We start from the raw sequence: 18,946 nt of genomic DNA, 5'->3' as shown, positions 1-18,946 counted from the left end.
CCAAAGCTTAGTTTAGTGGCCCATGCCTGGAATCCCAGCACTTGGGATACAGAAGCAAGAGGTCTGCTTAAGTTTCAGGAGAGCATTGACCTCAAAGTCGGACTTTGTTTTTAAAAAAGTATGAATGATTTTAAAAGCTATATATTTCTAGTAATTGAACACATCAGTAAAACCATCAAATATAAGGTTTATTTGCCTTAGCCAATTCAGTATATTTCATAAGAAAATACCATAAACTCAATAGTTAACCCATCAAGTATAATTTCATATTGCTCGATAGTTTTAAAATAAAAACATGAAAACCATGTTTATTGTATGGTAGTGACATTCCTTCTCTTTCAGATGAACTCCTTTCTGAAGAAGACCTATTTTGCTAACCCTGTTGGCGAAGTAATGGATATGACCAGACAGAAACTCTGTAGGTAGAGTACACCACTTTCCATATTTGTAACTTCCCACACAGCCTTGGACTAAATTGAAAATAGCAAAGTTTTACTCATTCGTGTCTTGTACATGGTCAGCTATCTGAAGACAGGGCAGAGTGAGCACAGGAAGTAGACAGTGCTGACTTACACTACACAGTGGTGTAACCACTGTCAAGTGGGCCACTGTGCTTCCTACCTTACGACATGGATTGCCAAGTAATAACCAATTTCGAGTTTCCTAGAACTGTCATGCTAGAAATCATAGCTGTAGAATTATAGAGGGTCACATAAACATAACATATCATTTGCAGATCTCCTGAAAATAAAAGTTATTTCTTCATTTCCTCCTTTTAATAGGGCATTTTTATTTATTCTTTGAGGATTTCAGGCATATGTAATACATTTTATCATATCAGAACCTCTCTTTGGTTTTTTTAATGAATATAAACTAGTTGTGACCTCTATTTAATATTATTTCTGGTAAAGTAAGCAATATTCTCCTGGCACCATTCTGATTACTGAACAGTGGGGTTTTGTTTATTTGTTTGTGTTTTTTGTTCTCTCTGACCCTACATGCTGAAAAGCCTGAGGCTAAGTGTAAGTGAGGAGTTGGAGTAAAGAAAGAATATGCATGTCATTAGTTTATATTAGAAAATTTTGTTCAAGCATTTTTACCAAGAGGTCCTAAAGTGCTCACATCTCTAAACATGCATTAATGTTCTCATGGCCTACCTTAGATATTATATGAATACTTTCATCTTCTCTTGGGACCTTTTCCTCCTATGGTTGCCTCACCCAGCCTTGATCTGAGGTTTTGTGCCTAGTCTTACTGTATCTTGTTATGCCATGCTCGGTGGCTGTTCCTGGGAAGCCTGCTCTTTTCTGAAGGGAAATGGAGAAGCAGTGGATCTGGGGAGAGGGGAAGGTAGGGTGAGGGAGAATGGAGGAATACAGGGAAAGGAAACTGCAGTCAGGATGTATTGAAAACAAAGCATAAAAAGATAAAATAAAATAAAGTTATATCTTAAAATCCACAGGGAAACATAAGCGCAGTTGATGGAAGAGACAGGCAAATGTCTATTACTATAGTGCCTCTTCACCTGGACAGGAAGCTAAGTGACCGCTGCTTTGTCTGAAGGAGCTGTGCGTGAAGGTAGGGACAAAGAAAGACTCATCTACAGAGCAATTCCTCTACCACTTATGGTTGGGGCTAAAGGGAAGTCTCAACGGTCAGTAGTATTTGATGATCGCGGAGCGGACCTGGGTCAAACTTCTAGCTCCCACAGAATGGTTCAATGCTGTCTCCACTGCCAGGGGACACGAATCCCTCTCCTGATACCCATACGTGCCAGGCAGTCAAGTGGTTCCCAGACACACATGCAGGGGAATCGCTTGTACAGATAAAAATAGTAAGATTTTTTAAATTTACAAACGATTATAGCTGGAGTAAGCAGAAAGACTAGTATTCTTTATACTTACAAGTTTTATACATATAGACTTTACTACAGATGAGAGACAAGCAAAGACATTAGGAGATAAAGAGAAAGGAAATTTCTTTAAAATTATGCAGTGGAAAATAAATACTATGCAGATATATAATTATGTAACAAGAGACTTTTACAGGAAATTAAATGGCATATTTTCTAGCAGCTTTATCACTGCCCAGCCAATTCTTATTTCTTTTTCATCTTCTAGCATTTACTGTTCCAGGCATTAGGAATACAACACAATTAATATAGTTTATTCTCTTGCTCACTATTTGATTAATAACTAATTATTAGATTTTAAAGAACTGGAAATTTTCTAAAGTGACTTAATTAAACTTATGGCTGTATCAGTAACGTGGTGGAATAAACGACTGTGGTTCTTATAGGTACCAATGCAACAGACACAGCTGACATAATCTCACTAAAGATTCACACCCTGTAAGACAAATTATCAACACAGAACAGAGCAGCATGTACTTAGCCTGTATTTTTCTCTTAATGAAATCTAGTGTTCAGTGTTCAGTGTTATTTGACTAACAAACTACACTCTTAAAAAGTAAACTCTGTTTTAAAAAATTACCTGACAAAATAACATGAAGCTTCCTTCAGTAAAATTTTGCCAAACAAAAAACTTCATAATCAATACTATAATTACACTATTTATTTAGTAAATATTATTGAATCATAAGAAAAGTAACAATTTAAGTATTTTTCTTTTATAGGATTATAATTATAGTACATTTCGCTAGAGTAATTTTTTCTTTAGCTACATGCTTTATGAAAAGTCACCTACAAAAATAGAATACAGGCAAACAGAGAAAAGACAGGCTTTACTTCAAGTAGTACCAATGATCTGACCGGAATAGTGAGGCTTTACTGCCATAAGGAAAACAGCATACATACAGACTCTTATAGCAGTCCACTCTTCTGCTCACTTTGCGTTTGTTTGGTTTGGTTTAGTTTGAACTTATTTTTCTAAAAAGGATTTTTTGGCATCAATAATTCAAGTAATATTTTGTAACTGTTTCCTACTTTGTCCTGTGATACGGTTTTTTTTTAATGCTCAGTTTATAAAACTGAAATGATCCTTTATAAGCCTATAGGTTTTTATTTCAATCAGTAAATGACACTTTTTAGTTAAGTGATTTAAAATATTAATATACATCTTCATGCTATCACAGTATCTGGAATACAATATGCACTCAAGCATTTTCTGGACAGACACTAGAAGTTATTGGTCAAACTCCAGCACACTGGCCCTGAACGGTCAATTAAACATTGCCTTGTGACATTACCTTGATATGATGTTCACTTTCTGAGTTCTTCATAATATGTATTATTTTTAATGCAAATCAACTGTAACTGAGTTGTTCCTGTTTAAGAAGGAACAAGTATTGCTCCATGGATAAAGGATGTAGATGGCGATAACCCAGGTTAAGTCACTAAAGGGCAGCTAATTATTCCACAGGCCACTCCTCCGTATACTGCACCCCTCCTCATACACTGTTCAGATATGATACTCAGGTTCCTACCACAGACACGCCATCCTTTGTGAGGTTATCCCTGGTCCACTCAAGCAATAAAGTCACTTCACTTTGTATTCCACAGACAAGACACTAACCACAAGAAGAAAGGTTTCGGAGCCAGGTATAGTAAAGCATGCCTCTAATTTCAACAATTTTAGAGGCTAAAACAGGACAGTAACAAGTTTGAGGCCAGAATGAAAAACTAAGATCACATATAAAAATAAAGTAAAGATGGGTTGGGATGTTAATTTAGAATGCTTATTACTATGTGTACAAGTCCTACTATGACAAAAAAAAAAAAGAAAAGAAAATGATAGGAAGGAAGGAAGAAAACGAGAAACAGCAAGAGAGTGGGAGGGCAGAAGAGAGGAAGGGAGGAGGCATCATGAGTTAATCATCATTATCGACTAGATATAGTACCACCATAGAAACATACCTCTGGGTGTCGCTATGCATGCTTCCAGAGAAATGTAATTAAGACAGGAAGGCCTACCCTGAATGGATACGGCACTAGTACCTATAGGCTAGAGTCCCTGACTGAATTTAAAAAGAAATAGCAAATTGACAAACAACATTCATATCTCTGCTTTAAAGATGAGGATGCAATGTGACCAGCTGCTTCCTGCTTTACATGATGTGGCTTCCCTCTCATGATGAACCTTATGCCCTCAAACAGTCATCCAAAACAAACCCTTCCAGAGGAGAAGTTTGGGATGGGGGCGGGGGGGAAAGAACAGGAGAAGGAGGAGGAAGAAGGAAGGAGATGGCACTAACTATAACAACCATATTTTGTATCGCTGTATACTTGCTCAACCTGTGCATGGACACGGCATTCCTTAGGTGGCACTCCTCAAATACACAAATCCTTTTGTGTCAATAATGCTAGAACCAAGACTCTGGACCACAAAGATGCTCAGTAACAGTTGCTGAATTTTAAGTGATAGATAACCTAAATTTGCAAAGGACTCAACAATAATAAAAAGAAAACCTGTTTTCAAAGGAGTTGTCTTAGTTAGGGTTTCTATTGCTGTGATAAAACACCATAGCCAAAAGCAGCTTGGGGAGGAAAGAGATTGTTTTGCTTACACTCCCAATACTCCATCACTGAGTAAAGTCAGGGAAGAAGCGCAAGCAGGGCAAGAGCCTGAAGTCAGGAGCCAAAGCAGAGGCTATAGAGGAATGCTCCACATTGGGGGGCTCTTCATGGCTTGTTCAGCTGCTTCTTAATTGAGCCCAGGACCACCAGGCAAGGGTTGGCACCACCCACAATAGGATGGCCCTCCCCCAGTGAATCATGAATTAAGAAAATGCCCTACAGGCTTGCTTACAGCCTAATCTTAAAGGGGCATTTTCTCAATTAAGGGTCCCGCTTCCCAAATAACTCCAGCTTATATTCTCTTGACATAAAACTAGCCAGGACAAGAGAAAAAGTTATTAATGTATATCTCTACAAAGAAAATATAAACAAGAGGCCACCAAGCACCTTAAAAGATGTTAAATATAATAATCATTAGGGAAAAGCAAATATAAAAGCATATATACTTCAGCAGCCACAATCAAATAAATTACAAAGCTGACAGTATTGACCAGGATGTGGAAAATACAGAACTTTCATGCATTGCGCCTGGGAATGTAAAATGGTTAGACAGCTGTGGAAAAACCATTGGGCACTTTCTCAAAAATTTATGACTCAGCTATTTTAATCAGGAAAACTAGAAACCTATTTTCATACAAAAACTTGCACAAATAATGTAGCAAAATTACTCAAAGTAGCCAAAAAGGAGAAACAGGTGTTCCTCAACTGATATATTTAAAAAGATATGTATGAGCTATCCATCCAATAGAATTTTATTCAACTATAAGAAGGAATAGTGGACTGGCAAATGCTGTAATATGAATGAACACCAAAAATACAGTACTACATGAAATAAAATTATATGTTGTATAGACCTGAGGATGTGCTCAAAGAGCCAGATCCACAAAGACAGGAAATAGATTAGCAGCTGCCTGGTGACAGGGTAGGGTTACAGCTGAAGATACTGTGTTACTTTTCTTTTTCTTTCTTTCTTTCTTTTTGTTTTGTTTTGTTTTGTTTTGTTTTGTTTTTTGTTGTTGTTGTTGTTTGTTTTGGTTGGTTGGTTGGTTGTTTTTTTGTTTTTCTGTTTTTTGAGACAGGGTTGCTCTGTGTAGCCTTGGCTGTCCAGGACTCACTTTGTAAAACCAGGCTGGCCTCGAACTCACAGGGATCCACCTGCCTCTGCTGGAATTAAAGGCATGCACCACCACGCCCGGCACTATTGTGTTACTTTTTAAGGGGATGAAAATGTTGTATAACGTTTGTCAGATTCTCAGTGAGAATTATAATAGCAATACAAATATAAAAAGAATATACTGAACTATATATTCTTAAGTAAGTAAAATAATGAATTTTGTTTAAAGTAGTTTTCATTTGGACAAGAAAAAAAAAAGAGTGAGTGAATTCATTAGTGAGTGCACGCGTTGTGGAGTTGGTACAGTGACTGTCTCAGATACACAAAACCCTAGATTGAATCCCAGCATCATGCAAATGGAACATGGTGGCACTGAAGATGTAGAAGTAAGAAGATCAAGATTTCAAGGCCATCCCTGGCCACAGAGTGACTTTAAACCCATCTTGGGATCCCTGGGAACACATTTTTTAGGGGAATGCAATCAGTACTTCCCCATTCCTGAATGAATCTATTTTTTCCTTAAATTTTATTATCCTTATTTGTGTGTATAAGATAAACAGGAGGGGGAGGAGGGGAGGGGAGGAGGAGAGGGGAGGAGAGAACATAAGTGAGCAGATGACAGGAGTACAGTATGCATGTGGAGTTCTGAGAACAACTATGTGGAAAGAGTTGTCCCCTGGCAACTTTACATGGGTTCTGGGGGTCAAATTTTGGTAGCCAGGCTTTGCACATAATGCACCTTTAGCAGCTGAACAGTCCTGCCAGCTCTGATTTCTGTCTATCTTTACAAGTGATTTTCAGGCAACATCTTTGACTTTATGATATTTTTAAGTTTCTTTGATTACTAAAGCAAGAAGTTTTGGCCTTCAAATTCACCATAATACTCATCAAACAGGAACGGGGGTGAATCTGACATACTATAATTTCATCCGCTGGTAGTCACACAGGTGCTTCTGGAGAAACTACCTAGCACATATATTAACATAGAAACATACAGTGCCACTGATGTCGGTATTACTATTATCATTACTACTGCACTTGTTATTTTAAGGATGGTAATGAGGCGGAGGTGAACCCTGAGTATTTACTATGTGGTAAACATTTCACCACTTTAATTTGCATAGTCCCAGTAGCTGCAATCATCATGCCTATGTACAAATACCAGAGGCTCAGAAGATCACAAATGTGTTCCAGAGAGATGTGAGACTTAAATTTAGCTCTATCAAATAAGAAAACACAAATTCTTTAAACAGAGAAGGTACATGTATATTTATGCACATGTACTTTTAGAACAAAATATTCATTTGGAGGTAAAAGAGAAGGAGAAAAGCTAATAACTATGATTTCTGAAAGATTATTGGTTAGCTGTGCTGTGGTTTTAATGATATATATGGTATGAATGTAGAAAACTGACCACTTCTACAAAAGAAGAAACCCACAACCTAGTATCTGCTGTGTTATTAAAAACTAATTAGCAGAACTGATTAACTGTATCATATATGTCAAATAATTACAGAAACTGCACATACAATTCTGTAATAAGACATAACATTCAAATTGCCCTAAAATATACACAGCCTCCCCCATAACAAATGGCTCAGACTATGTAAAAACGTGACTATATTCAGTGAGTCCTCATGACAGCAATTAAGATTTCATCCTCATTCCAGAAGCCTTGAATTCTACTTGCTTGTTTCTATAAGGGCGGTAGGACAGACATCCTCTGAGAGCACATCAAAAATTATTGCTATTTAAGCAGCAATTAAAAAAAAAGTCTCAGTGATAGTGAGGGTGTCAAGAACGCCTTCAGACATGTGGTAAAAACCTTAAGGAGCTCCCTCAGAAGCAGTGGTACCCTCAGCCCAGGTCTGGAGATCACAGGCATGAGTGGCAACCCAAGCCTACGGTGACAGACAGCAGACACACCCATCTTACAAGAAGCACAGCAGCAGGTGCTTCTGCTCTGGTCTACTGCTGATTCACTTAGGAGGTCCATGCACACTTCCCAATAGAACAGAAAAACCAGTCCCACATTTTGAGTTAAAGTTGAAGCAAACTTTAATTAAATACTGACCAGATAGCCTCTAATCAGGACACTCTAGAATTCCAGAGAGACACCTGTTATAGGGGCTTTTTAAGGAAAATTAAAAGACCACCATATTCCCACATAGCTATGTTATTTTCCAAGAATCACACAACTTCCAGAATTCCAGAAAGTTACCTGGTCCTTTGGTAAGTGGTGCTTACAGCTGCCTTTGGCTCTTACATAGTCCTCCAGTTAATTATAAATCTTTATGAGTACTCCACATAGTAGGAAGAAGAGAGAACACTGCTTTCTTCCTCACTTCTTTATAAAGACTCTTTACCAGACAAAAGGCGGTAATGACAGCTTAACAGGAGAAAAATGTGCCTGTAAATTGAACCCTAACCAACCACCTTGGGCTAGTGAAGTCATTGATTTGGGAAAAGAACCCATAATACCACTGTTATTAAACCAGTATAATTCATAATTACACTCTACTTATGTAGCCATGCTTCATAAAGAAACAAATAGAGACCATTACGGAAACCATAAACAATAAAACACAGAGAAAAAGAGATCATGTGGTGCCCAGTCACAACTGATAAATCTTCAACACAATTCCTGCATTTAATGCTCAATCATTATAAAAGAGGAAGGAAGAAAGGTTGTAAGAGCCAGAGGGACAGGAAGTTTACATGGAGACTGTGTCTCCTAAAAATGTCAGAGAGGCTATACCTATAAAGTCTCATCAACACTGTTGCCTAACACAACCTGAACGTCAATAGCACCAATGAACATGCTAACTAACATGGAGAGGAGAAGGCACATGGGGCCTCAATCCCAGACAAAGAACAAGCAACCGGGGAATGCTCAGAGAAATAGTCTTCCCCAGAGAAAAAGCCTCCAACTGGTTATCCAATACCAAGTGGTCAGCCCTGAGACCATAAACACACAGGTAACATTATATTACTGAGCAGGTCATACTTATGTATTATGGGGGTTGTGATGTGACAAGAATAAAGAAAAAGAGGTCATAAGAGAGTGCAAAGGGGGTACATGGAAAGGGTTGAAGGGAAAAGAGTAAAGGGACAAGTGACCTAATCATATTATAATTTCAAAAACTTACTAGAACTAAGAGTTAAATGCCTATGCCATTTTAGAGTTTTCAACTTAATGAGTTCAGATATGACTCCCGCTTCTTTAAAAATAAGAATTACATCACTGGCCAGGCATAGTGGTGTGTGTGTTTATCACAGAAACTGGGAGGAAGAAAGAAAGAAAGAAAGAAAAAGGAAAGAAAGAAAGAAAGAAAGAAAGAAAGAAAGAAAGAAAGAGGGAAAGGACAGATCTCCGTAAGTTCACGGCCAGTCTGGCCTACAGAGTGTGTTGCAGGCCAGCCAGGGCTACAATGATCTCAACCTGGAAAAAAGGAGAATGAGTGTATGAAAGCACTAGACACAATGCCCACCACACACCACCAACTCATTTCTTCAGCATGTCAGCATCCTAAAGAGTTGCCCGATTCAGTCTCTGTGCTTTCCTGTCACTTGGCTCACATCAAGCCATAGCAGTTAACCATGATATTTTTTTCTACTTGATTTTCTCTCCCACTGGCCCATAAACTCCTCAAGAGTCAGTAGAGATATTATTAGACTTTACTGTCACCATAGCTTGGCACAATGTCTGAAACAAAAGAAGTACTTAATGCTTCATCAACTTAAAGAATGAGGTAAAATAAATTAGCAGCAGAGTAGGTAACAGGGCATCAGACAAACCTGAATTTCTCTGTTTTCTATGCCTTTTCAGACAATTATTCTTGAACTGGAAGAATTTTTTGTCATCTACATTTGATATATTTTGTCATTCTTATTTAACAATTCTGTGGGATCAAGAGTCTACAAAAATCTCTGTACTTCTCTTTTTTAATTGTTTATAAACTGCTTCTCTATTATTAAAAATAGACTGTTTTCTCATACAATATATCCTAATTACAGTAACTCTCCCTCTGTTTCTCCCATTTCCTACCCTCCTCCCCTCTGATCCAGATCCAGCCCCCCTCCTGTCTCTCATTACAAAAGAACAGCCTTCTAAGCATAACAACCAAACATAACAAAGTAACAAAAGATCGTAAGATCTTTTGGGGCCATCACATTGAAACTGGACCAACAGTAAGAAAAGAGCCCAAAATATAACACAATTAGACCCACTCAATTACACACTTAAGAGTTCCATAAAAATACTAAACTGAAAGCTAGAATTTGTATACAGAGGAGCTAGTACAGACTCATATCAGTCGGTACTTGTTGCTGAACCAAACTCCCCTCCAAGATAGATCCTCCCCTTCCAGGGCCGCTCTGAGGCTATGGTTGGTGGAGTGGGAGTCTTCCCTTTGGGCACTCGGGGAGCTGGTGCCACGGAACCCGACTTGCCCTGCTTCCCGTGTGGAGCCCTGCCCTGGTGCCGGTCGTTGGGTGGGGTCGTTGGGTGGGCCCCGTGTTGCTCTGTGTGTTTCCCACTGCCCCCGCTTAAAAAAAAAAGACTCCAACCTAAAACCACATACAATATAAAACCACATGTAACATAACTCTTTATGAATGTGGACCTAAGAGCTGTTCTGAACTGTTGTTCTATTGGTCCTAGACTCCACAAGGAAGTTGGTCTACAGATATCTACAATTATCAATCTTACTCATTGCCATTGGAATGTACTTCGGTACTTTTTTTAGGCATTTGCTCCACAAAGGCATGTATTATCAACCCCTCCAATATGTTCGTTCTTTAGATAATATTATAAAAACCAACAAACCATAAAATGTTTGTCCCACACTAAGCCCAGATCTTTCTGTCTGCTAGAGAAGTACACATTAAGAAAGTAAAGGCTACAAGTATGGCACAATGACTGAGTTCTTGCCCAATATGTGAAAAACCCTGGGTTTTGATTCCTACATATGCCTAGAGAGGAACTAAAAGCACACTACTGTTGCCTGGTTGTCTGAAGCAATGACACCACAAAACAAAGTTGCTTTGAGGGATATAATTTTGAAGGTTATAGAGAAATGAGGGGTAAGTGTAAGGTAAAACAGCGCAAACAGCTGTAATGTGCAGTGGTTCCACACCTAAAAAGAATGCTATCCCTAACAGGAACACTTGCAAATAAATCTGTACCTTAAATTCTAATTCTACAGAATTAAATTACAAGCCACTTTTTCTTAAAAGCCAAGTCTTAAGTAAAGCTTCACCATAATCCTTCTTCTCTTTGCAAGCTATGGTCTCTGAGAATGTCTATTTAAAAAAAAAAAAAGTCTGTCCAAGGGAAGACACTTGAATCACACTAAGAAGAGGAAATAAAATATACATCAGGGTTGGGGGAGATAGAAAGGAAGCTGGGTGGGAGAGGGAGTCAGGAGGGCAACAGGAGGGATGACGTGTGGGGAGGATGGCAGGAGAGAACTAGAATCCGTGAAGGAGTATCTCTGAGACAAACTACAAATCTAGGACAATGGAAACTCCCAGGAATCTATGAGGGTGTCCTTAGCTAACACTGCTAGCAGTAGGGGAAACGGAACATGAAACGGTCACCTCCTGTAACAAGGCAAGACTTTCAATGGAGGGATGGGGATACCAACCCAGCTATAAAACCTTAAACCCACAAATTTTCTTGCATATAAAAAGTGCAGGGAATAAAAATAGAAAAGAAATTAAGGGAATGGCAAAACAATGGCTACCCCACATTGAGTCCCATATCATGAGAACCAACCCCTGACACTATTAATAATATTCTGCTATACTTGCAGACAGAAGGCTACCATAACTGTAAAATGAGTGGCTTCACCCAGCAGCTGATGAAAGCAGATTCAGAGATTCACAGACAAACATTAGCAGGAGCTTGGGGAATCTTGTGGAAGGATTGAAAGAGACAGAGAGGTGAAAGACACCACAGGAAAACCTACAGAATCAACTAACCTGGGCCCATAGGGGCTCATAGAGCTGAAACACCAAGCAGAGAACATTCATGGGACAGATCTAGGCCCACACACATGTAACAGATGCACACCTCTGTCTTCATGTGGGACTCCTAACAGCAGGATCGGGGGCTCTCTCTGACTTTGTTGCCTGCCTTTGGATCCCTTTGCCCTTAACTGTCCAGCCATGCCTACCTATATAGAATATGATTTTAGTCCTACTACAACCTGAAGCCTCTTCCAACTGAATTGTTTCATTAGTCGACCTTACAAATCTCACCATTCCCTTAATGGGAAAATTTAACTGGACCAAAATAAGACACTAACAGCTGCTGAATCATGACAAACAAGTACCAAGTGTGTAGCACAAAGAAACCTTGTCCCAAAAAACCAAGGAAAGACAAGAGGTAGGGCAGAGGGGAATGGATACTGAGTTGGCCAAAGGTGAGACAAAGGACACACTATTCCATTTTGCTAAGTTGTTTAAGACTTATAACACCAGCTACTAATCAAGGGTGAGTGCAAGTAGAAGATTTTACTAACTTATATACACCTTAGGCTTGCTCATTCTCCATAGGCTGCCATCCCTAAATCTCTTTCAGGTCACGGCCCCAGGTTATACTTTGAACAAGGCATAGGCCCTCAAGTCTAGCCACTTGGGCAGAAGGGAGATTTACACAACAAAGATCTGCCATAATTACTGAAGTACATTAGTTGCTACCCAGGTTTATCTTGCCCACCTGGTAAAAGTACAAGAGACATTGTCTTAGGATTTTACTGCTGTGAAAAGACACTATGACCACAGCAACTTATATAAAGGAAAACATTTAATTGGGGCTGGCTTACAGTTCAGAGGTTTAGTCTATTATCATCATAGTGGGAAACATGGCGGTATGCATACACACGGCACTGGAGAAGGAAACGAGAGTTCTACATCTTGAGCTGCAGGCAGCAGAAGGAGAGTAGAACACACTAGCCAAACATGAATTTATATACCTCAAAGCCGTCGCCCAGTGAAACACTTCCTCCTCCAACAAGGCCACACTTCCTAATAGTGACACTCCCTATGGACCAAGCATTCACACAAATGAGTCTATGGGGGCTAGTCCTATTCAAACCACCACACTTAATGGTAGAGAGGTACTTAATGATGGGTGTGACCCTGCACTGCCCCAGTGAGCTGCACTATAGAGGCATGTAGTTTGATATACAGATGGGCTAGTTGTAAGTCAGGATTATCTTCTTTTTTTTTTTTTAACAGTCAAAGGAATGTAACCTAACTAGAAGTCAATCTTAGTAACTTTCTTCACAAGCCTAAACTTCAATTATGATACAATATTTTCATGCCTACAGCTTCTACAAGCTCAGTTAGTTATCTCACAAGCATATTGGAGGCAATGTCCCTTTAGCTAACTTATAAGCAAATCCTTTATAGCATCAACTTTACTACTTCCAGTTTCTTTTACATTAAAATTTTAAAATGAAACCAAGGTATAAAGTGTTCAAAACTATCACAGGAACTGTTTAACACAATCCAGCAAGTGTTCAGAATAGAATAAAATACTGACAGCATACCACTGATTAATTTTTTGAATAGTTCAAGATACTGATGGGCTACTGGTGCATTGAAAAACAGAATTTGATGTTTCTTCATGAAAATATTATTAGAATGCCCTACCTTTGTGATAAGAATTCGGTATCTATCCAGCATTGCCTGGTTGTCATGGCATTCAGCTAATAGCTGCCACACTTCTGCCCTTAATGCCTCAGGAACACCACTCTTCACCAAAGTGGGTAGTCCTTTAGGTCGGGCACCAAGGTTATTGTGCCTGAGGAAAGAAGAAAATAAAGCATTCATGATCCATGTCTTGAACTGCTGTTGCTATGAAAAGAATATTTGTTAGTTTATATTAAAGTATAACCCTGGATCAAAAGAAATTGTCAGGGAGCACTAACCAAAAGCAGTGCTTAAGTCTCAGTAATGTCTTTAACTATTTTTCTCTATTTCATTCTATACTTTGTTGAGCAATGTTATTCCATCTTTAGGGAAAGGGTTTTTTTTTTTCCTCACTCTATCATTTATATTTTTAAACCCACCTGCCCCATGATGATTATGTACTAATCTAAGTATTAGTTTTTGGGTTATATCCAAGATAAGAACAAGAGCCATTCAAATCCCCTGGGATGGGGATACAGCAACTTGGGTGTGTTGCCAGAGAAGCAGCTGAAGTGCTGAAGGTGAATTACAGCCCTTTCGCATCTTGGCACTCAGACTGAGCTGGACAAAAGGCAAAAGCAGGCCCTACCTTACAGTAATGAAATATGCAAGCTCCAGTTTCTTACAATCCCAACACCCTGACCCAAAGATTGATTGAGAAGTTACCTGTCTTTCTCTCCTAATTTGGAACACTCTGCCTCAGTACAAGGTTGGACACAATGGACCACTTAGATTTTAAAATACCCAAAGTGAACCTATGGCAAGTTGCTCACTGTGGTCAGTTCCCAGTCTGTCTTGCTGGCCTATATGACTACAAGTACTCTGTAAAATGAGAACCCTACTTTCATACAAACACCAGAACATACACAACTACATCTTGCAAGAGGGGCAGCTTATGCTTATGAGCCTTATCCTTTTCTCAAGTGCTGTTTAGAATCACAGTAAAGGCAAAGATCTGTTGTCTAAAGCCAATGATCACAGAGTAGCTGTTGTAACGATCAAAGCCATCTGCTCAACATTCACCCAGTCTACGCCTCACTCTTTCCTGACATAGAGCTACGGTCCAGTCCATTTTGCTCAGACATTTCTCATTTTTTGCTCAGTATATCACAGAGTTGACCCTGATGCAACCACCCAAATCAAAAACCTGATAATGTATCCCAATTTGAACTAACACACCAAGCTCTAATTTCAAGTTTTAAAACTGAAAAGTCATACAATCCATATGTCTATTTTACATAATTGGTATCCCACATACGTCTCCAAATTATGCACACTCTTCTGTCACAAGCCCAGACCCAAGTTTTGGCATCTTTTTCTGAAAATGTATTCAAAGGTTCTTTTCCCCCACATATTGCCATAAACTAGATATCTTTGGAGAAAAATCATAATATTCTAAACTTATATAATAAGTTAAACTTATCACAACAGGATTTTGTGTAAATCGCTGAAGTTATGTCCATTCTACTTTCATTCAGCTAAACTTCTGTGGGGAGGGGGTAGGGAGGATTAGGGAATGGAAGCTGGCAAACCTGATGGGCTCAAATCAAAATGAAGTACAAAGAGTTAGAACATAAAAGAATTAACACTATTAAAAAAGATAATTATTCTGGGTAAAGGGAAAAAAGCAGGATTCAAAGTAGTATATAGGTATTATTTTAGATACATACTATTATAACCTGCTTTTAAATATACATATGAAAAAATTTAGAAAAACTCATATAGTGTATGTAAATATGTACATAATATAATTAGAAAGTCCTTTAATTTGTGTATATTTTTAAATTTTAGTTAGTTATTGGTCACTTTATATCCCAATTGTACTCCCCCTCCCTTTCTCCCTCCGTCTTCCCTCTATTCCCCCACCCTTGCCTCTCAGAAAAGGGAGCCATCACCCACTAACCCTTCCCAGCACACCCAGTTGCATCATGACTGAGCACTTCCTCTTCACAGTGTCCTGGCAAGGCAGCCCTGCCAGGGGGAAGTGATTGAAAAGCATGCTACAGAGACCTTATCAGAGATAGCCCCCCTTCCCCTTTCTAGGGGACCCACAAGAAGACCATGCTGCCCATTGGGTACATAGTGTAGGTGGCCTAGCTGCAGTTCATGCATAGTCCTTGGGTGGTGCTTCAGTCTCCACAAGCCCCTGGGCCCAGGTTAGCTGGCACTATATTTATATTTTTAAAAGTTCTATTGATGATAAATTATTGTATATAAATATATTTGTATAAATATATTTACATACATATTATTTATATAAATATAAAATAGCTTCAATTCTTTAAAGTGGTGTTATATATTTACATAAGATCTGATTTTAGTTAACTTAGATCTGATTTTAGTTAACTTAGGAAAACATGTTTAACATGCTCCATAAAGGATGACAGATACAAAAGTACTAATTATTATTGAATAGAAGAATAATTGAATACACTATTTGATACCTAGAACTTTCTTACAGCTCTCCTTTTCATTATCCAACTGAGTCTGAGACTACTTAAAAACATTATGCCATAAGAGAACTAGGGTTGTTTATAAAATCATGATTGTTATAATTCAATGTATGGCTCTGATTATACTTTTGGATCATAAAAACATATGCTTTGAAAGTAGTTGAATTTATGGATTCTCTAGGTGAAAAAAATTAATTAAAAACAACAGTGTGAGTACAAAAAAGTCTAAGTACATTTCCTTGAAGCTGAAGGAAAATACTATAAATTATGAGTCACATAATGTATAAAGTTACAGAAGAGGATTCAAAGTAATTAAATATAGTGCATGCTCCATGTTAGATAAATAAATCATTACCTGTAACAACTCCAGCAGATGACTACAGCATGCTTGACTTCTTCAGAAAGCCCTGCAATGGCTCTGAGCCCAGAAATGTTACATACACGCTATATGCTTCTTCCCCAGCATTCATTTCTTAATTCAGTTCAACAAGACCACGTTGTCCTTCCTAAAAGGCTTTCACTCAAATGACCCATGACATCTTCCCATGTCACTAAGTTCACTAGGTATTTCTTAATCCTTTAGTGCAGACTACTCATTTACTTCACCTTTAAGTTTCTAGAGGGATCAATGATAAAATCTACTTCTTAATCCCCACCCACCACTCCACCAATGACTGCTTCTCCACTCTTGTCACCAGAGAGCTAATTATTTTTTATTTGTTCATAAAGGGTCCATTTTTATGTTTTTTCTTTTTTCACATTGATTTATCTAATTATTTTACAGCCTGATCACAACCTCTTCCCTCCTCTCCTCCGAGTCTCAACCCCACGCCACCCTCAACCCCAATACCCTCTCCCTCTTCCCAGACAAAAGGAAGCCCCACATGGTACCAATCCACCATAGCACACCAAGTCCAAGCCAGCCTAAGCACAACCTCTGACTCTGTGCCTGCCTTTGGACCCCTTTCCTCTAGCTGAGTTAACTCTTTTATTTTCTTCTTTGAAGGTATTACTACTACTTCTGCAACACCTTCAGGGTACCTGGGGATCAACAGCGCCCTAAAATCAGCTATGTCCCAATCTGAACTTGGTCTCCTCTCATCATCTGATTGTTTTCCAAAATCGCCTCAGCATCAGTAATCACCACCTTAACCTAACTGAACTACAATTCTAGTTGCTGCTGCTGACATCTCTCTCCATCCCATTCCCAGCACTTCATCATCTACGGGATCATATTTTCTCAGCCACTGACACACTCATGAAACTTACAGTTCTCTATCACTTACTTTATTTACCTTACACTTCTGCAATAGCCTCCAACAACCATGCATCCTTTACAGTATGTTTCCAGCATTATAGGCACAATGAAAATAATTAGGCTTGATTAAATAAGCTGTTAGATTAGAACCTTTATAATGATTTACCCAGGATTTTAAAAGTTTAAGTCATACATATGCATATACATATACTCATATATGGATATGGGTACACATATCTATTGAGGTTAATGGCTAACAATCACACAAAAAAAGAACATTTATCTGTGTTAAATAATTCAATTGTACCAATATTCTACTAATACTGGATTTTAAGGCATTTGCTTGGTAAGGTATAATGAAAATCTTTTTTTCTCTACCACTAAAAATCTAAATAAATTTATCTTACAAGTTTTTAGAATACTTGGTAATTTATAATATAATGGATTAACAACCTTACTTTGCTAGTTTTACAGAATAAAACTGCAATTAAAACTATCTATAGTATCTACTTTCTTAGATACTAACTAATGGATAACGTGTGTGTGTGTGTGTGTGTGTGTGTGTGTGTGTGTGTGTGTCTGTGTGTGTGTGTGTTTGTGTGTGAATAATCAGGGAAAGTATAAATAAAGTAAATTTTAAAATATTTTATCATTCTTGTACAAGTGGAGTATTTGCACAATTGAAAGAGAATGGCCTTGAGAAACAGGCTCTCTCCTTCTACCACATGAGTTCAGGGGACGACAAGCAAGCACCTTTACCTGCTAAGCAATATCGCTGACCCAAAAATAATGTATTAAACTAAACAATGCTTTCAATATTTCCACTAAAACTATGACACATACAGCCATCGCATGGATGGAACACTAACGCAGCTGTCAGGAAGAGACAACCAAGTAGAACGCACATGCTGAGCTGTCCTAGAAAGAGATATCTAATACAATTTTTAATGTACATATAAACTAAATAATTACTAGTTGTACAATAATTATTTTTAAATTTTGCTTTGTTTCATTTTAGTGGTGCTGGGGGTTAAAGCCAGGGTCTTACACATGCTAAGTAAACACCCTACAACTAAGCCAAAGTTCTCATTCTTGTAATCAGTATTTTAACATACAAATATATTCTTCATGAAGACAATAATTTGTGTCTTCTTAACTCATAAACTCTAAGCACCAAAACTCATGCCTGGTACATGGAAGGCATTCCATGCTTTAGTTAATAAATAAATGAGGGTATGATAAACTGGGCATGTTAGACTACCAAAGCTAAGTAAGGAATACTAGTTTAGAGGCAAATATTCTCTTTGACTCTAGTAGAACCAAATTTTTTCAGGAATCCTTAGGTAATTTGCTTTCCAAATAGTTTCTTGAAACTGCCTAGTATATAAGAAATGTTTTCAAAGATAACCACTAGCAGAAGGAACTTCAAATGAAGGACATTATTTCAAGGAAAACCAGTGGTTTGAGAGAGGGGTGAAAAGCAGATGCCTAGAGTTTAGGTGAATACAAAAGCAGCAGTATGGCACACTTTAAAAAATTCTCATAAAAGTAAAGAATTAAAACTTGAAATTTAAGATGGGATCTCAATAAGTAAGGTCTGGGACTTCTCCTTCCCCGACGAGCAAGTCCTAGATATGCAGAGACTGTATACAAACCGTAAGGAACAGTGTGTCACAGCACTTGAATGCTGTGCATCGGCTCCAGTGTGGAGCTCCAAAGAGACAAGAGAAAGAAGAGAGAGAGGGTGAGGGTAAGGACAGAGAGGAGGGGAGAGGGAAGGAGAAGAAAGAGAAAGAAAAAGATGAAGAAAAAGGAGAAGGAGAGGAGGTGTAATCAAGAGAAGGAATAAGTTTAAGTTATTATTAAGATGAAGAATATATACTTCT

The 18,946-nt window shown here is 38.3% G+C and overlaps 1 protein-coding gene across 2 annotated transcripts in view; it reads right to left on the bottom strand.

Annotated features, from left to right (window-relative positions):
• Nucleotides 1–18,946, bottom strand: part of RABGAP1L (RAB GTPase activating protein 1 like) — a 573,647-nt gene that overhangs the window by 382,847 nt on the left and 171,854 nt on the right. For both annotated transcript variants that reach the window (XM_084782440.1, XM_084782439.1), the window contains exon 13: nt 13,311–13,461. In XM_084782440.1, the coding sequence (XP_084638566.1) occupies nt 13,311–13,461 (151 nt within the window). The remainder of the gene's footprint in view (nt 1–13,310; nt 13,462–18,946) is intronic.

The sequence above is a fragment of the Acomys minous genome, assembly GCF_964271855.1.
Source record: "Acomys minous genome assembly, chromosome: 1".
Taxonomy (NCBI): domain Eukaryota; kingdom Metazoa; phylum Chordata; class Mammalia; order Rodentia; family Muridae; genus Acomys; species Acomys minous.
Note: the sequence above shows the minus strand (reverse complement) of the source record. Positions and strands in the feature narration are given on the sequence as shown.